This window comes from Trachurus japonicus, chromosome 13, assembly GCF_045865225.1.
Source record: "Trachurus japonicus isolate A0001 chromosome 13, Traja_1.0".
Taxonomy (NCBI): domain Eukaryota; kingdom Metazoa; phylum Chordata; class Actinopteri; order Carangiformes; family Carangidae; genus Trachurus; species Trachurus japonicus.
In genome coordinates, this window is record NC_140919.1 from 19,849,625 (window position 1) to 19,864,981 (window position 15,357).

The window sequence follows — 15,357 nt, forward strand, 5'->3', positions numbered from 1 at the left end:
GCAGTTAACAGGGAAGAGTAACACAGTGACAACCTGCAAATGATGGGGTGAGGTCTGGAGCTTTCCTCCATCTCATCACTCTGATCACTCATTAGCAGCCAGCCTATGAGAGTCTCCTTCAGGGTTGGAGACCCAGATCCCTCTGTGGCCACAACAGAGTCCCAGCCCGAGCTCAGGATGAGACTCTTGGGGACGGGACACTTGAGCAAAGCCTGGGAGAGACAGACAGCAGCACTCCTGGGGAGAGAGGGGGGATATTGAGCTTTTATTGAGTCGTTATTATCTTTTACCCTAGTGTCCTGGTTTGAAATCTGTCGCTAAAATAAAATTCCCCAAAGCAAATGATCAAATGGGCTGGTCGGCTAATTTAGGAGCCTCAACTCACTACGACAGCCCTCTATGGCACACAGCTGCAGCGTAAAGCCAGCTCTATTCTTAATGACTCCTTCGTTCTGGCTGTCGTTTTGTGGTCCCTAAAGGTAGAAATGGCTTTGTACCCACAGCAATTGTAATGCTGTATAGTAAGGCCACAAGGTGAACAATCGGGGAGTTAAAGCACTTTTCTATGATTATATATTTTGGGATGATTGTATTGTTTTTTTATTGTGTGATTTGTCTGTCATGATGTCTGTCACGTGGCTGTTACTATTGGGATTGCTGAGTTCCTGTCTGCACAACAAATTTACCGTTTGGTACTAATAAAGAAACCTTGACCTTGACCTTGTTATTGATAGTTACTGAATTCACACACAATATTGAAACATTTTATGTAACACACAAAGACTAAATTTACTCACTGGGATAGTTTACATGCTGATCCCGAGAAAAGCTTCCAGAACTCTCTGTCCATATTAATCAGTCCTCCGTGGACGATGGAGGCCAGCAGGTCCAGGCTCATGGCTTCTATCTGAGGTGAGCTGACCCCTCGCAGTGCCAGGGCCCACACCCGACCCCACAGCCGGCCCAGCTCGGCCCTGTGGACCTGGGTCCTCTCTGGGTATCGAGCCTGGCACCGGGCCAGCTCCCTCAGAGAGCGCAGCACATACGGCCCCCTCTCTCCTCTCCGCTGCTCTGCCAGGAGCTGGTACAACACTGACAGCAGTGGGACCAGCTCACGGCCGGGCACCATGGACGGGTATTTGGAGATGAGCACCGAAGTGACCTGCAGCCTGAGAGGAGTGAATAAAATATGACACAACTAGACAAATAATACTTAAAGCATAAGTAAGCGGAATGTTTGTGTTAATATAAGTCTTAAATAGTTATATCTTCCGACAGCAATCACTTATATAGAGTGTTTGGTCCGAAACACGGGTCTGTCAGTCACTCTGCTCTGCTGTAAGCCAAGGAGAAAACTTTCCTTGTATCCTACAACCTTTATCCAATGAGGAGAGAGAACGGCATAAAGGGGCGGTCCTCTCTGTATGCACAGCCAAGGGATGCGTGTGAATGTGGTGACGTAGGGACGAGGGCGGGGACTGCTAACTCCATCAACAAGAATTTAGCCAAAATGACCGGATCGCTTACTTCTGCTTTAATTGTAATGTGATTTTCATACCATGGTATGATATCAAAGTCACTTTGCTGAGGCTGCAGATGGTCCCGGAGGACCTCCCAACCCAGTTCAATGCGGCGGCGCTTGCTGGCTCCTCCATGGGTGGGACTGCCCATCTGTGTGGCTCTGGCAGAGGCCTGGGTCACCTCCAAGATGTGGGCGTCACCATCATCAGTGAAAAGCTACAACATGGAGGAAAACACAAGAAAATCAAACTCATAGTGTTGTCAGAACAGGTAACTCACACCTATATGACATAAACATGGTGATTTCTTTACGCACACTGGAGACTGGACCCACATTACCTGACGACAGATGTCGGCGGTGAGCTCGATGAGATTGTCTTTTACAGCGATGTGTCTCGTCCCCGTCACATACTTCCCTCTGCTGCCTATATGACTGATTTCTCTGACGAGAGCTTCATAAAGGTTGTACAGTTGACTCCGCCACCTCGGCCAATCCTCAGCATGAGCACCTGATATACGAATGGCGGAATAGGTATTAGCAACAAAAAGGAAAAAAAAACTATTAAAACTAATCCTTTAATGTTTAATGGTCCCTGGGATAAACGTATTTGTCAGCTGTTTTTCATTCAAGCATAACTACAAGTGTCACCACCATTTGAAACGAAGGAAAAGAATGAAAAATGATGTAAGAACGATCCCTCCACCTGTGTCCTGTGTCTTGGCTCCTTTGGGGTGGTGAACACAAATCTGCAGGTTGAAGAACTCAACTATCTCCTCTTTGAGAGCATCACTGGGCCTCTTGTCCGCCCAGATGTGCAGTATAGACGGCAGCAGCTCCTCTCCCAGGTGACACACCCTCATCCTACAGTTCATGGCTGCAGATCTCAGGAATATGTTGAGGGCCGAAACAAGGTGCTCCAAAACAGTCAAGTACTTCTCCTGCCTAAATTAAAGGAAAATAATAAACCTTTAATTGAACCCATATCAAAATACGACCACAATGATGTCAAGAGGAATTTGCAGGTAACAGTGAATTTTCAAAGGTTGATGATGGACACATGGGTTCACCTGGCATTAAGCAGAGATTTGGAGAAGAAGCTGAAGAGAGTGTTGTTAAATCCATCTGTCTGCATGCAGCAGCCTTGCACCACCATGTGGATGACTCTGCTCACCAAAACATGGTTGATGGGTTTGGATGAAGAGTTGAACAAGCCACAGTACAAATCCAAAAGACCTAGAGGCCACAAAAACAAACAGAGGTTTAACAGTGCATGTAACTGGTGGTTATAACACAATGTAATGCAATAGTAAATAAAAATTCATTTCTGTTTTCATCAAATGTTTAACATGTACTTTGATTAAAGTCTAATCAGGATTGATAATTTGATTATATCAAGAAATCAAGGCGTATAAATTCATTTAGACAAACAGCTCACTGACTCTGCCACTGCTGGAGAGAGATGTCACACCAGTACTTGCGGACGGAGAGGATGTCCTTGACTAGGAGGCTGCTATAATCCTCTCCACAAACTGAACAGCTGTACGAATTATTCAGCACCTCCATCACGTGCCTCAACAGCTCACTGCACTTTAAACGAGGCCCACCTGCAGAGGAAGACAGAGAGACACACTTAAACTGCAGCACCTATGCTCATTTACTGTGAACAGATTGTAAACACCTCAGTGTGGCGTGACACAAACTTATTTGGATTGTGCGTCACACTGTAAAAGTATTATTGGATCTTACGTTTGTTTGCATAACGAACAAAGTATTTGATCAAACTGCAGATTTCAGCCATCTTCTTCTTCCTTGTGGTCAGCGCTGTGGCTGTGACAGCTTTACTTGACTGCATGCTTTCCGTCTCCTTCTGGACGTAGCGCTGCAGAAACCTGACATGGGAAAAATAAGTTTACAATAAACATGATCATTATTTACAGATATTGTGTACAATGTGAACAAAAACAGACACTTGTGAAATAATTTGAAATTAAGTTTGGTAGGTCGAATTTCCATTTGATTATTTATTTGCCACAACAAGGTTCCCTGGGGTCAGCTGGTATTCACCAACTGATGATGCAGAGAAACAGAAATGAAACTAAACTGGTGTGACAGAGACAAATGAAAGTTAACATGCAAAGTACAAAATAATTACACCACTGCTGCAAGATACACACATAGATGTGACCTTATATGCAATGCATTATGTTGCACATGAACAAAACTGCTAATATGTAGAGGTAGTTTACCTAAAAACAGCATCCCAGGTGAGCTGCTTGGAGGTTTTAGCTTTAGACCCAGTGGTACGATCCAACTCCTGCACAACTTCTGGACTTCGAAGAAGCCGTCTGAAGCGTTCAGCTTCTTTCTGGAGGCATGAAGGAGGAGGATGTAAGGCTTACACTTTGCTTACTGGTTAAACCTGCAGCAACACATCTCTTTTCAAAGTTTATAATGATGTATCATATATCATATACCTTCCTCTCTGTGGCTTTGTCATTCTCCAGCCCTCTGCAGCAGACCAGAAGATCATGAAGAGCCAGACTCATTGTGCTGCACAGCTTTCATCCAAGTACAGCAGACTGTTATTGTACCTGCAGAGACAGGATGTTGTTGTTTGTCCACATCCCTGCACTCCTACACACTACAGTTTATCCCCAAATGCATTAGCTATCTCTACTGTTACTTCTCAGAGGCATTAGCTCTTCTCTCCCTATATATCTATGTTCTCTCCTAAGCTGGTTTAGCAACACAACAATCAGTTTTGAGCTTGGTTTACAAACGTCCATTCAGACTCCTCGATCTACTGCTCTCGGCCCCGTCCACTGACCTCAGGTGACTGTTGCTCTGACTGTTGCTCTGTCACATGCGCAGCTCGCAGATCAGATGCTACCTGAGCAGCTACAGAGGTGGGGTTGCATGCCGATGAAGCTCCTCTGACAACTTTTCCATTTTGACGTGCGTTAACACGTTAACACGCACACGCACAAACAGGAAATTCCCGCCCCAGGAGCAGCGGTGGAGCTACATCATATCCAGGACGTGGGCTTGTACTGAGTGAGTCCGGTTAACTGTAGTGCCAACATTTACACAAAGCAGCTGACCGGCCTCCTACTATGGCATCACGACGACAGGGTACCTGTAGATGTTATGTTCAATCCAGTTAATTTTTATAAATATATATAGCAGCCTACAGCTAGTCTGGAGTAGGGCGTTTTGGACTGGACTCAGACTCCCAAGATTCCAAGCGGTACCTTGATTTACCACTTCCGGGTTGTAACTTCTTGAGTTCCCCGCCTTTTGAGTAAGCATCAGTCGTTCCCCTCCGGTCGTCTCCTTCACAGTAAAACCACTGACGGTTATTTTTTATTAAGTTGACGCCATACAACGGATTTATGGGAGTTTTTTCTTGAACATGTAGCTAATTAATTCGCCACCACGTCCTTTGTGTGAACCAACAAGCAGTTATGTTGCTGCCATCCGACGTCGCTCGTCTTGTTTTGGGTGAGTCTGGTTAAACGTAGCAAAGCTCGGAGCTCTGTGCTGCATTCACTGGAAGTCTGCTGAATGGAAAGAATAAGGAAAAAAGACATTTGTTATTTACGCTTTATTTCAAGGTGTTAGTCCCGGTGCCAGCTTTAGCATAGTCAGGTAACGTGTTTGTTGTTGTGATATGTTTGTTTAACAGTTGTCTACCGAGTTAAATTGGATAGGTCCTATAAAATGAGATTATCGGATTGTGTATTGATGCAGCGAACTGCAAGCGATGGTGCATTTGCAGCCCCCCTCCAAACATCTTCCCTGTAGTTCTTACTAACATACTGTCACTGTCAGAAATCCACAACTTTTTTTTGGCTTTCCTGAATTTTAACAAACCCTTTTGTTTGTTATTGTTTCCCCCCCGATCGGCAGCTCGCAGTTGCGGTTTAAACGATGTGACGTGAACGCGTCATCGGTTAACAATGGCAATAAACCGTAAACAGGCGGCTCAAATTTTACAACCGTATTTAGGGTAACTAACTACTTGCTGGCAGTTTGGGCTTTGTTTTATTGCCGTTTCTCACTGACTGTGTGTGTGTTCGTAAATATTGTTCTCCAGGCTACCTGCAGGAGGAGGGACTGACCGCGACAAGCCAAGCTTTCATTCACGAAAGCCCCAACCTGAAAGAATATGCCGAGCACACCACAGCAGATGGGACTATTCCTGCTTGCGTATTGGTAAGCACGCATGTCTGTTTCCTCCCGTCTGTTATGAAGTGCGTGTATTGCGCTAAATGGTTGACTACTAAGTGCTTTTATGATTCATTCATTCTTCCCACACAGTCTATCTTTGGGAAAGGTCTGACAACCATCCTCAACGAGTATGTGGCGGCCAAAGCAAAAGGTTGTCTCCCTTTTTGAATTGGAAAAATCATTCAGTTATACTTACATCATGTTTGCAGTATGGTAATGTTTTGTTTTTCCTCAATAGAGACCTGTCCTGAGGTCCCTGCAGTGATGACATCACTGTGGAAAAAGCTGGATTTTACACTCAACCAAATCAAGTAATTATCTGTCACATAAACTCCCTGAAACTGAAGATTACTGTTGTAATCTTTTTTCTTCTTTTTTCCCATCTATTCAACTGAAAGCTGTCTTTGAGTGAGATCGTCTTCACGGATATTATTGCATAATTCCTCCATATCTGTCCTTAGGTCATTGCAGAATTCACCAGCTATATCAGCATGTCAGAGAAGTAAGTGTGTCATCAGTTTTTAAGTGTATTATTAGTGCAAAAGCTAATACAAGATTTACAGAGTATATAGCAGGGTATTGCCAGATTTTAGCCTGCTAAGTAATGCCAAATGATTGTATATTTTGTTCACTTAAAGATGCCAGTATGTTAGAAAGAGCTGACTGCTGGAACAATTATTTTGTTTAATTAGAAGCTTATTGTGATTACACTGCAGTATTTAATTGGGAAGCTACAAACACTGATCAACACAAGAAAATTTCCAAAATAACAGAAACACAGTGTGCAAATTATTACCAGTGCTGTCTCTTAACACAGTAGTTACATTATGGTTTTTAGGAGTAGAAATATTTAAATTGAAGTGCAGTACAGACATTTTTTTTTTATTGGCCCATATCCATTGCAGCACGTACGCGCATCGGACTTGCAAACATGGCTCGACAGCGGGTCCTGACCATAGCTTCAGCTGGTGCTGTCGTCTGTTCAACGGTCTCTGAAGCAAACTCCACCTTCAGCCCTGCACAAACCTCCCACTGCATGCTCAGCCACTCCACGCCTGTGAGCTACACTGCCCTGCACACCAGACTTTCTTCTGGCAGTGGCCTGATCCATGACGGCAGCCGGTTACTAAATATACCTAGTGAGTTTAATAAAACACATTGTACCTTTTTGTAGTTGTTAAGTTACATCTTTTGGTCTAAAAACAGATATTCACGTTGACAGTACATTCAACCTTTGGTATTCCTGCTGATTTAACTGTTTTCCTTGAATAGAGGTTTTTTATGTGCATGAGTTGTATTTGTTAGTTTTTGAGTGATGTGTGCTGTCTTGTGTCCTCCCAGGAGAGTCACCTGTACATATCAATGTGTGTGAGAATCGGCTGAATCCAGGCCCAATGTCTCCAGGACGACGGAAATGGTAAAGATGCTTGTTTTGTAGTCCTCATCCTCATTTACAGAAAATACTGCCTTCTCAGTAAACAACTAAAATATTGAGGTATTTGTTACTAAATAATACTCTTTCAACGTGGTAAATTTGGAGGCCTCTTGGTTTGACATTGAATAATTTTGAAGCTGTTGAAGTCTATTTCAACTATTTAAACAGCATGTTGACAACTACAAGTGGTGCACCTTTGTGTTGTTTTCCTATGGTTGTTTCTGCCTTGTGCATGTTGGCTACCAATCACTAATTTCAGTGTGTTCAAGACTGCTAGTTTTATTTCTAAAGTCCGGAAAAGAAGACAGGAAAGTTTAATTATGGGGTTGAACCCCTGTTTGTTTTCTTATTTCTTTAATGTGTTGATGTTTTCTTGGTGTCTTATAAGCCCATGCAGGCTGGGCATAGAGAAGTATGCATGACACAATAATAAAAGTCATTCATTCATTCATTCTTATAAACTTTTCTATTGGCGACAGGGACACCCCCAGGAAGAGAGGTGGTGGTGGTCTGAGTGCAGCCAGCTGCCCCAGCAGATCTGCCACAGCTGTCAGTGGTGTCAGTGCAGAACCTCAGCCTGAGGAAGCTGTTGATGAAAACTTCCCTGTAAGTAGATTAGTGTGTTTGGTCGGTGTTGTTTTTCCTTAGCACTGGGCAATTTTGAGCAAATGATACGATCTCGATGCACATTGTACAGAAAACAAGGGCTGAATTACCTGTGATGGCAACTTCCATGTATTGTTATTTTTTGATTCTGTGGTGAATGACATGATGTTACTACAGACATTTAATAAAATGTTGTTCATGCCTGAAAGTATTGAAAGTATTTGTCTATTGCAGATTCATGAATCAAACATTTTATGACCTTACAACCCTGACACATACAAAACATGTCACTTTCCACAGCAACTTGTGATACAAAATGCACGTGACAAGATACTGGGCGACAGATCACTACAAGAGAAGCTGGCGGAAAATATCAACAAAATCCTTGCCAAGTAAGTTGGAACCGGGATTGTTTCATCAAGTTGTGATGGACGATTAATGATGATGAAGGTTGTGACATGGCTGTAAGCATGGTTAGAAGGAGAATTCCAGTCATTTTCTAAATAACGCTCTACAGCTGTAGGTCCCCGAGTGCTACCATAGCAAAAGACCCATGAAAAATATGTGCAGCCCGGACCTAGCTCTCCTCCTGCTAGCTGTGCAACATTGCAGTTAAACAGCGAAGTAATGGGGGCAAAACTTTAAAACCGTGACTTTGGCCTCTATTGTGCTCAAAATATCACTACACATGCTTTGCAACATCCACCATTGTCAAGGTTTGAAAGTTCTGCCCCCATTACTTCGCTGTCGAACTGCAATGTTGCATAGCTATCAGGAGGAGAGCTAGGTCCAGGCTGCACATATTTTTCTCGGGTCTTTTCCTATATGGTAGCACGCGGAGACCTAGAGCTGTGGAGTGTTATTTCGAAAATGACTGGAATTCTCCTTTAAAGGGATAGTTCAACATTTTGGCAAATTGGCCCATTGCCATAATTGCTATAGTCATAGCAGTAGGTTTGTTACCTTTAATTGTAGGTGTAAGCTATTTTTAGTACAGCGAAGCGCAGCAGCTGGCTGCTCAGAGCTACGCTATGGAGGCTAAGGGAATTTCTTGGTTTCCCTCATTAAACTCATCAAATACAAAATCCCAAAACTCCACAGCGCTTTTGTAGACAAGTTGTGAGCTGCACAACCACCACGCTATGAGATAATGACGGAACGATACGAAACGGAGCCGTTTTCGAGGTAAATTCATACAAAACCGCTGATGCGCGTTGCGTTCAGGGACAGTTTTTCAGCAAGCAGTCTCCGTATTTACCCTGTATTTACCTCGAAAACGGCTCCGTTTCGTATCGTTCCGTCATTATCTCATAGCGTGGTGGTTGTGCAGCTCACAACTTGTCTACAAAAGCGCTGTGGAGTTTTGGGATGTTGAATTTGATGAGTTTAATGAGGGAAACCAAGAAATTCCCTTAGCCTCCATAGCGTAGCTCTGAGCAGCCAGCTGCTGCGCTCCGCCGTACTGAAAATAGCTTACACCTACAATTAAAGGTAATGAACCTACTGCTATGACTATAGCGATTATGGCAATGGGCCAATTTGCCAAAATGTTGAACTATCCCTTTAAACGTGTATTTCTGTTTTCTCCTTTTTTGTCTCTCCAACATCAGTGAGCCAACACCTACAACATCAAAGGCGTCTTCTGCTTCAGTGGAGCCGGACCAGTCTATTGATGAAATCCTAGGATTACAGGTGCTAAACTACGCCAAATACCAGCTTCATAACATCATCATCTTTGTGTACCTCGTGATCCCTTCATCGAGATTTTGTTGTTACATTATTTCTTGACATACATTATGCTCTGACACAGGGGGAAATTCATATGAGTGATGATGCCATCCATGACATTTTGGAGCAGACGGAGTCTGACCCAGCTTTCCAGGCCCTCTTTGACCTTTTCGATTACAGTAACTATGACCTACTTTTTAATAATTTTTGCAGGTTGTGCAGAGTATCTCTGAATCACGTGTCTTTTCAGTTGGTTATGAAAGCACAAATACAAGCCAGTTCATGCAGACAGACAGACAGACACTTAATTAAAATCATATGTATTTTGCAGATAAAAGTAATGGAAATGGAGAACCAGGGGATGGGGAGATGAGCAGTTGTCCAGAAGAAAGTGAAGCTGCTGGATCTCCAGCTACAGTCAGACTCCCTCAGAGTGATGACCCAGGTATTCTTACAATCCAGTATAGTACTGTCATGAGATGACAGATCTCACTTCTGATTATTGTCTTCAGTCTCACACAGAGCTGGACAGGATTTGAATTTGAACTTCATCTTAACTAAAAAACAGTAAATAGTCCAAATTATAGGTGATCAAAAATCAATGCCTTTTGTCAAAACAAAAGATCTTCAGGACCCACTATAGTTTGACAAATGCAGGATTTGGCCAGCCTTACCATATCCTTGCAAATGAGCATTTTGAAGTAAATCAATATTTGGTATATAGAACACACACACATCACATGGACAGAATCTTTTTTATTAAACTGTCTTCTATTTTGTCCTTCTCTTCTGTCATTTTTCAGGCACTACACAAACGGATACTAATGTTTCAGATACAACCTCAGTGACAGTGAAGACGAGAGCTGGACAAGATCGCAAGACCAGGAAGTCAACTGGTCCCACCTTGTTAAAGAAAATAGTTATTGTGCCCAGTGGGAGATCATCCAGGATTGAAAACAGTTCAGCCAACCTGTTAGTGAGTCACAGAGCCTCATCTGCACCAGGGAACTCAAACAAAAAAGAAAGAGCCTCACTCCTCAGTACCGCTGTTGGTGTCACACCAATGGATATCGATGAACCTTTGAATACGCCTCCCCCTCTTCCAGACAGTATGGATGATCATGAGCCTGCTACAAAGGACACTTCCACCACCAAAACTGTCTTCTCTGAATCAACCACAGTTTCCTCATCAAGAGCCTCCGCTGCATTTGTTGGACCAGCAGTGACATCAGTCTCGAACATGGACAGAAAACAGGATAGTAAAGGGACACAAGGATCTACAGAGCAACCGGCTACAGCCCCCTCCTCAGCTCTGAGCAACCAACCTGCTTTTTTGTCTCCTGTACAAGTTGAACTGAGCAACACTGCAATGCTAACTGCTGACCTGTCTCATGTGCCAGTTTCAAGTGGTGCAGGAGTCACTCAGCCAATGTTTACTCACCCACTAACGCCTGAATCTGCCCCCTCCACATCTGCTTCCCCAAGTGTCCCACTCACAGCTGTGCTCGCCTCGTCAACAGCTTCCACTGTTGCGGCGTTCGCGTCAACAGCCGGGTTACCGACATCTGCTGCCGTCGCCCCTGCAACTCCCCCAACTCCCCCTGCCTCATCCACACCGCTATCATTGTCCCCCTGCACCTCAGCTGCAGCAGCACCGGATCCTTCACCCATCAACCGCAGCACACCGAGCAAGGCTGCGGCAGATCCCAATAGTATAGTTTCTTTGAAAATCATCATCAGCGATAACCAGGAAGAGGAGACTTCCAGTGATCCAGCCTTGAGTCAGGCAATTTCCAGCATTTCCGGGGACAAGATACCCACCATCTATCTCTCCTCTCCAGCTAAGTCTCCTGCAGCCCCTGGCACCCCGAAGGCCAACCTGGATGAGGTGGCACAAGCTGTTAGTGGTTTACAAAGCTCTGAGGCACAAGCTAGTCCTCTCAGCTGTAAGGCAGGGGCATTAGTTGCTTCTCCGTTAACAGGGACATCACAAGCTCAGCAAAGCTACATCATTCACCTACCCCTGGACGCCGCTAACCCTCCTCTCCCAGGAGCTACTGCGAGCTATTTCCTAGTTACTGAACCCCCAAATACGGACGCTCAGACCAGACAGGTGCTGCTGCCTGCTGCTGCTGCTGCCTCTAAAGGAGAGACTTTGCCTGCCAACCAATTTGGGGTGAAAACACCAACTCATTCACAAGGCTTCTCCACAGGTAAGAGACAACAGACAACAAGAGTGGGTATCATGGTTGTTATTTGAGGCTTTTAATTTTATTATAGAAGAAATTTCAAATACTTGGAGTGTTAAGATAGTCATTATACTACCTGCCTTGTTTTCTTGTAAGATGTTCACAGAACAATCCATGTGTGTTGTATGTTCTCCCTAGTGCAGTTATCTTTGCTGTCCCTGCTGTTTAGTGGGTCCTCATTGATCATCACCAACCGCCTGTCAAGCCCATCACCATTGTCTTGATAAGTGTTATTATTTATAAAAAATACAGTATTTTCTTCTTCATGTGCAGGATCAACGCTCATCTTACCATCTCCTGTTAAGCCTGTGGTGCTTCCTATTTCTATTATGGGCCAGAATACTATTGGAAATGTGCAGATGGTGTCCAATCAGGTAACATAACTTTATTTGGTATCTGGTGGTTTTTAAGTTTTGTCCATGACAACATTACAGTTGCAGTCCCATTATTGAAAAAGCGCCAATAATTGTCTTTTGTATGTTTTTCAATCCATCTAAGATTTAGGAATAAAGAACATTGTCACCTCAAGTGCTACCCACTGATTTTACACTTTTCGGAATTTCTGCAGCAGTAACACTTTGTCAACATTTTTATATTTACAGCTTGTTGCCATACCAAGTTCAGTGCCAGTGCAGCAGTCTGAAACGGTCAAACCTCCCACAGTGGCAATGAAACAGTCAACAACCACAGTGGCAATGAAACAGTCAACAGCCACTGGTAAGTTACAGGCTAACTCTGGAGCAGTAATCCTCTTACTGAATGTTACCAAGGGACGTCCTCTGTGATGCTCTGCGTCATGTTTTGATCACCGTTTTTTTTTCTCTGAATTTCAGGCACTGAGGAAAATGTAGCTTGTAAGGTAACTCCACCGGTGTCGGCTGAAAACAGCCAGCAGGATGCCGCAAAGGGCTCCAGTCACAGGAGGATTTTATGTTTTGAGCCTTCTTCAGAGGTTCAACCACAAACGTCTGAAGCCACCGCACCATCAGCAAAAAAAACATCTACATCACGATCTGTCCAGCAGCCTGAGAAAGATAAAACACAGCCGGCCCCCCGAACAAAGCCTGCTATCTTGGGCGGCAACAAGCCCAAGAGGAGGGTGGAGATTGTTAGATGCCCAGCAGATCCCCAGACTGCTGGAAGCTTACTGAAGGAGGCAGAGAAATCTTTGCCACAACAGCAGCAAAAGGATCCTGTTAAAAAGAACTCTCGCAAGCAAGATCATAACATCCATAAGCAAGAGTCTCAAAGTGCAAAAACCAGCAAGTCACATTCCTCGCAGCCTGCGACTTTAAAGAAGCCAGAAACACGACAGAAATCAGAGTCTACTGACAGGAAACACAATCATGATAAGGGCAATGATGAAGGCAAAACTACTGAACGTCGGAGTACCAGATCGTCCTCTGATTCCACTCTGAAATCAGGAACTAGAAAGGAGAAAGATGAGAGCAACAAGAAAGAACCGGCAAAAAGCTCAGTGCCAGAAAAAGCTCCTGCCAGATCTCGTGAGGGGCGTACAGAAAAGAGGGCTCCCTCCCAGGAGACCCCAAGTGTGACGGCAAACAAGGAGAACGAAATAAAGGGGAGCATACAAGAGCAGCAACAGCAGTCAACACCTCCATCAGACTTAAACCCTCCAGCTGTCACCCAACCTATGTCTAATTCCCAGTCTAAGGCTGCAAAAACCCCCTCAAAGACCAGCTCTCTGGCCAAACAGGCAGCTGAGATGCTACATGATATCCAGGGAATCAACTCCCCTTCCACCCCAGCTAAGAAGCCCGTAGCAGGCAGTTCAGACACCAGTCTACCTCAGACCCTTGGGACAGGCAGTAACCAAGAGGAGTCCACCGACAGTCCAAAGACTCCTCGACAGAAGAAGGGTAAAAATGGAGAAGGGACTCCCAAGCGTCTCGTGCCTCCCAACACCCCAGATGCCCCAACATGCAGCCCTGCCAGTGAGGCTGGCAGTGAAAACAGCATTAACATGGCCGCTCACACACTCATGATTCTTTCACGTGCAGCCATCGCAAGGACAGGCACTCCGCTGAAGGACAGTCTGCGGCAGGACGAAGTAGGAGACAAGACGCCCACAGCCTCTAAGAGCTCTAAGAAACGCAAACAGCCTTCTCCCACAGACAGCCCGCCTGCAAAGAAGGAGTCAAAACGATCGCCTAGCAAGAAGAAAGACCGGGTGAGTACAGCAGTATTTGCCTTTTTTATATATATATATATATATATATGTTAAATGCACTTAAGTTTTAAAATGATCAATTCTTTAAATAAACATTCAAATAATACAGCTGTGTTGGTGGGATTTAGCCATGTAGTTTTGCTTAATCACACATGATAAACTCTTTTGAGGACATGCAGGTTAGGTGCACTGCATGTCAAACTACGTTGCCTACAGGTATGAATGCGTTTGTCTCAGTGTGTTAGTGCAGTAATAGAGTAGCTGCCTGTCCAGTGTGTCCTAAATGACCCTGAGCGGTATAAGCAGTTTAGTAGGTGTATGGATAGATTTGGGCTTTACTCTGGTGCCACCATCAGGCCAATCTTTATATTTATGTCCAAATCTTAAAAAAAAAAAAAAAGCCTTTTATCTTGCATTCAACACTTTTTTGTTTGGTTTGTGGAAAGGGTGACATTTTTTCTCTTGGTTTCCAAAGCTTGTGATTTTATCAGATAACCTCTCATTTGCAATCAGTGGTTTTTAACAAATGATAATAGAGTCAGAATCAGTCAGTGCCATTAAATGAAAAATTTAAAACATATTTTTATTGTTTAATTCTGACCTTTGCTTTGAATCTGCAGGAAAAGAAGAAACTTATGGATTGCTTTCCCCATGACTTGGATGTGGACAAGTTCCTGTCTTCACTTCACTATGATGAGTGAAACCGGACACACCAACAGGGAAGGACAACCATCTACTGTAACTACCTGCTTAGGTTACTATCCAGGAATAGAACAAGCCATCTGCCAAACCAGTGCCTATGGTTTCGACTAGTAAACTTTCCTGAGACCTTATAAGCTCCAATGTCTCCTTCAGCCAATAAAGAACTGAACTAATTTGGCTGACTAGTTCCCAGTGTGGGTTGATTGGCATAAAATCTTGTTATATGCAGCAGTTGTAGGGCAACCATGGCACTTTCTTGTATTGTTAACCTCACGTTCACTTTTGTTTTAATCATCTCTTCAACAAAACAGTTATACATTCATTTTGGGCACTTTGACATAATGGGCCCTATTTGTCAAAAAGGGTGATTTAGAACATTTCCTTGGTCAATATTTGACTCTAGTTTGAATCCAGCTGTCACTGACTGTTAGATATAAAACGGTGTTTTGAAATATTACCTACTATTAATTTTAGTAACAATTTAAAGATCTGTTCTGGTCAGAAAAGTCTGGTTAATAGAAAAAATAAAGTAATGTGAATGTAATATTTTATGACATACAGGTGTATAGTTTTAATTTCTTTGTTTTCTCGTAAGAACCAGATGTATTCAGTATGAACATTACTGCAACTGTAAAAATCTGTGAAATCAGGCTTCATTAAGTGTTGTAATAAAACAAAGAAACTGTCTTGTGTT

The 15,357-nt window shown here is 43.6% G+C and overlaps 2 protein-coding genes across 2 annotated transcripts in view; one reads left to right on the forward strand and one right to left on the reverse strand.

Moving 5' to 3' along the window:
• atm (ATM serine/threonine kinase) overlaps positions 1 to 4,371 on the reverse strand; it is a 42,328-nt gene extending 37,957 nt beyond the window's left edge. The window contains exons 1-11 of the mRNA XM_085795291.1: positions 4,303 to 4,371; positions 3,997 to 4,113; positions 3,769 to 3,887; positions 3,269 to 3,411; positions 2,962 to 3,126; positions 2,590 to 2,755; positions 2,226 to 2,464; positions 1,861 to 2,030; positions 1,559 to 1,737; positions 798 to 1,169; positions 34 to 237 (exon numbers count right to left, since the gene is read on the reverse strand). Of these exons, the coding sequence (XP_085651417.1) occupies positions 34 to 237; positions 798 to 1,169; positions 1,559 to 1,737; positions 1,861 to 2,030; positions 2,226 to 2,464; positions 2,590 to 2,755; positions 2,962 to 3,126; positions 3,269 to 3,411; positions 3,769 to 3,887; positions 3,997 to 4,068 (1,829 nt within the window). The 5' untranslated portion in view covers positions 4,069 to 4,113; positions 4,303 to 4,371. The remainder of the gene's footprint in view (positions 1 to 33; positions 238 to 797; positions 1,170 to 1,558; positions 1,738 to 1,860; positions 2,031 to 2,225; positions 2,465 to 2,589; positions 2,756 to 2,961; positions 3,127 to 3,268; positions 3,412 to 3,768; positions 3,888 to 3,996; positions 4,114 to 4,302) is intronic.
• Positions 4,372 to 4,801: 430 nt separating this feature from the next.
• On the forward strand, positions 4,802 to 15,349 carry npat (nuclear protein, ataxia-telangiectasia locus). Its single transcript, XM_085795292.1, has 17 exons — positions 4,802 to 5,023; positions 5,619 to 5,737; positions 5,843 to 5,903; positions 5,991 to 6,063; positions 6,214 to 6,254; positions 6,658 to 6,891; positions 7,094 to 7,169; positions 7,667 to 7,793; positions 8,094 to 8,185; positions 9,404 to 9,485; positions 9,604 to 9,700; positions 9,853 to 9,966; positions 10,325 to 11,734; positions 12,044 to 12,144; positions 12,373 to 12,487; positions 12,604 to 13,961; positions 14,582 to 15,349. The coding sequence occupies exons 1-17, from the start codon at positions 4,987 to 4,989 to the stop codon at positions 14,660 to 14,662; spliced, it is 4,218 nt and encodes a 1,405-aa protein (XP_085651418.1). The 5' UTR covers positions 4,802 to 4,986; the 3' UTR covers positions 14,663 to 15,349.
• Positions 15,350 to 15,357: the final 8 nt, after the last annotated feature.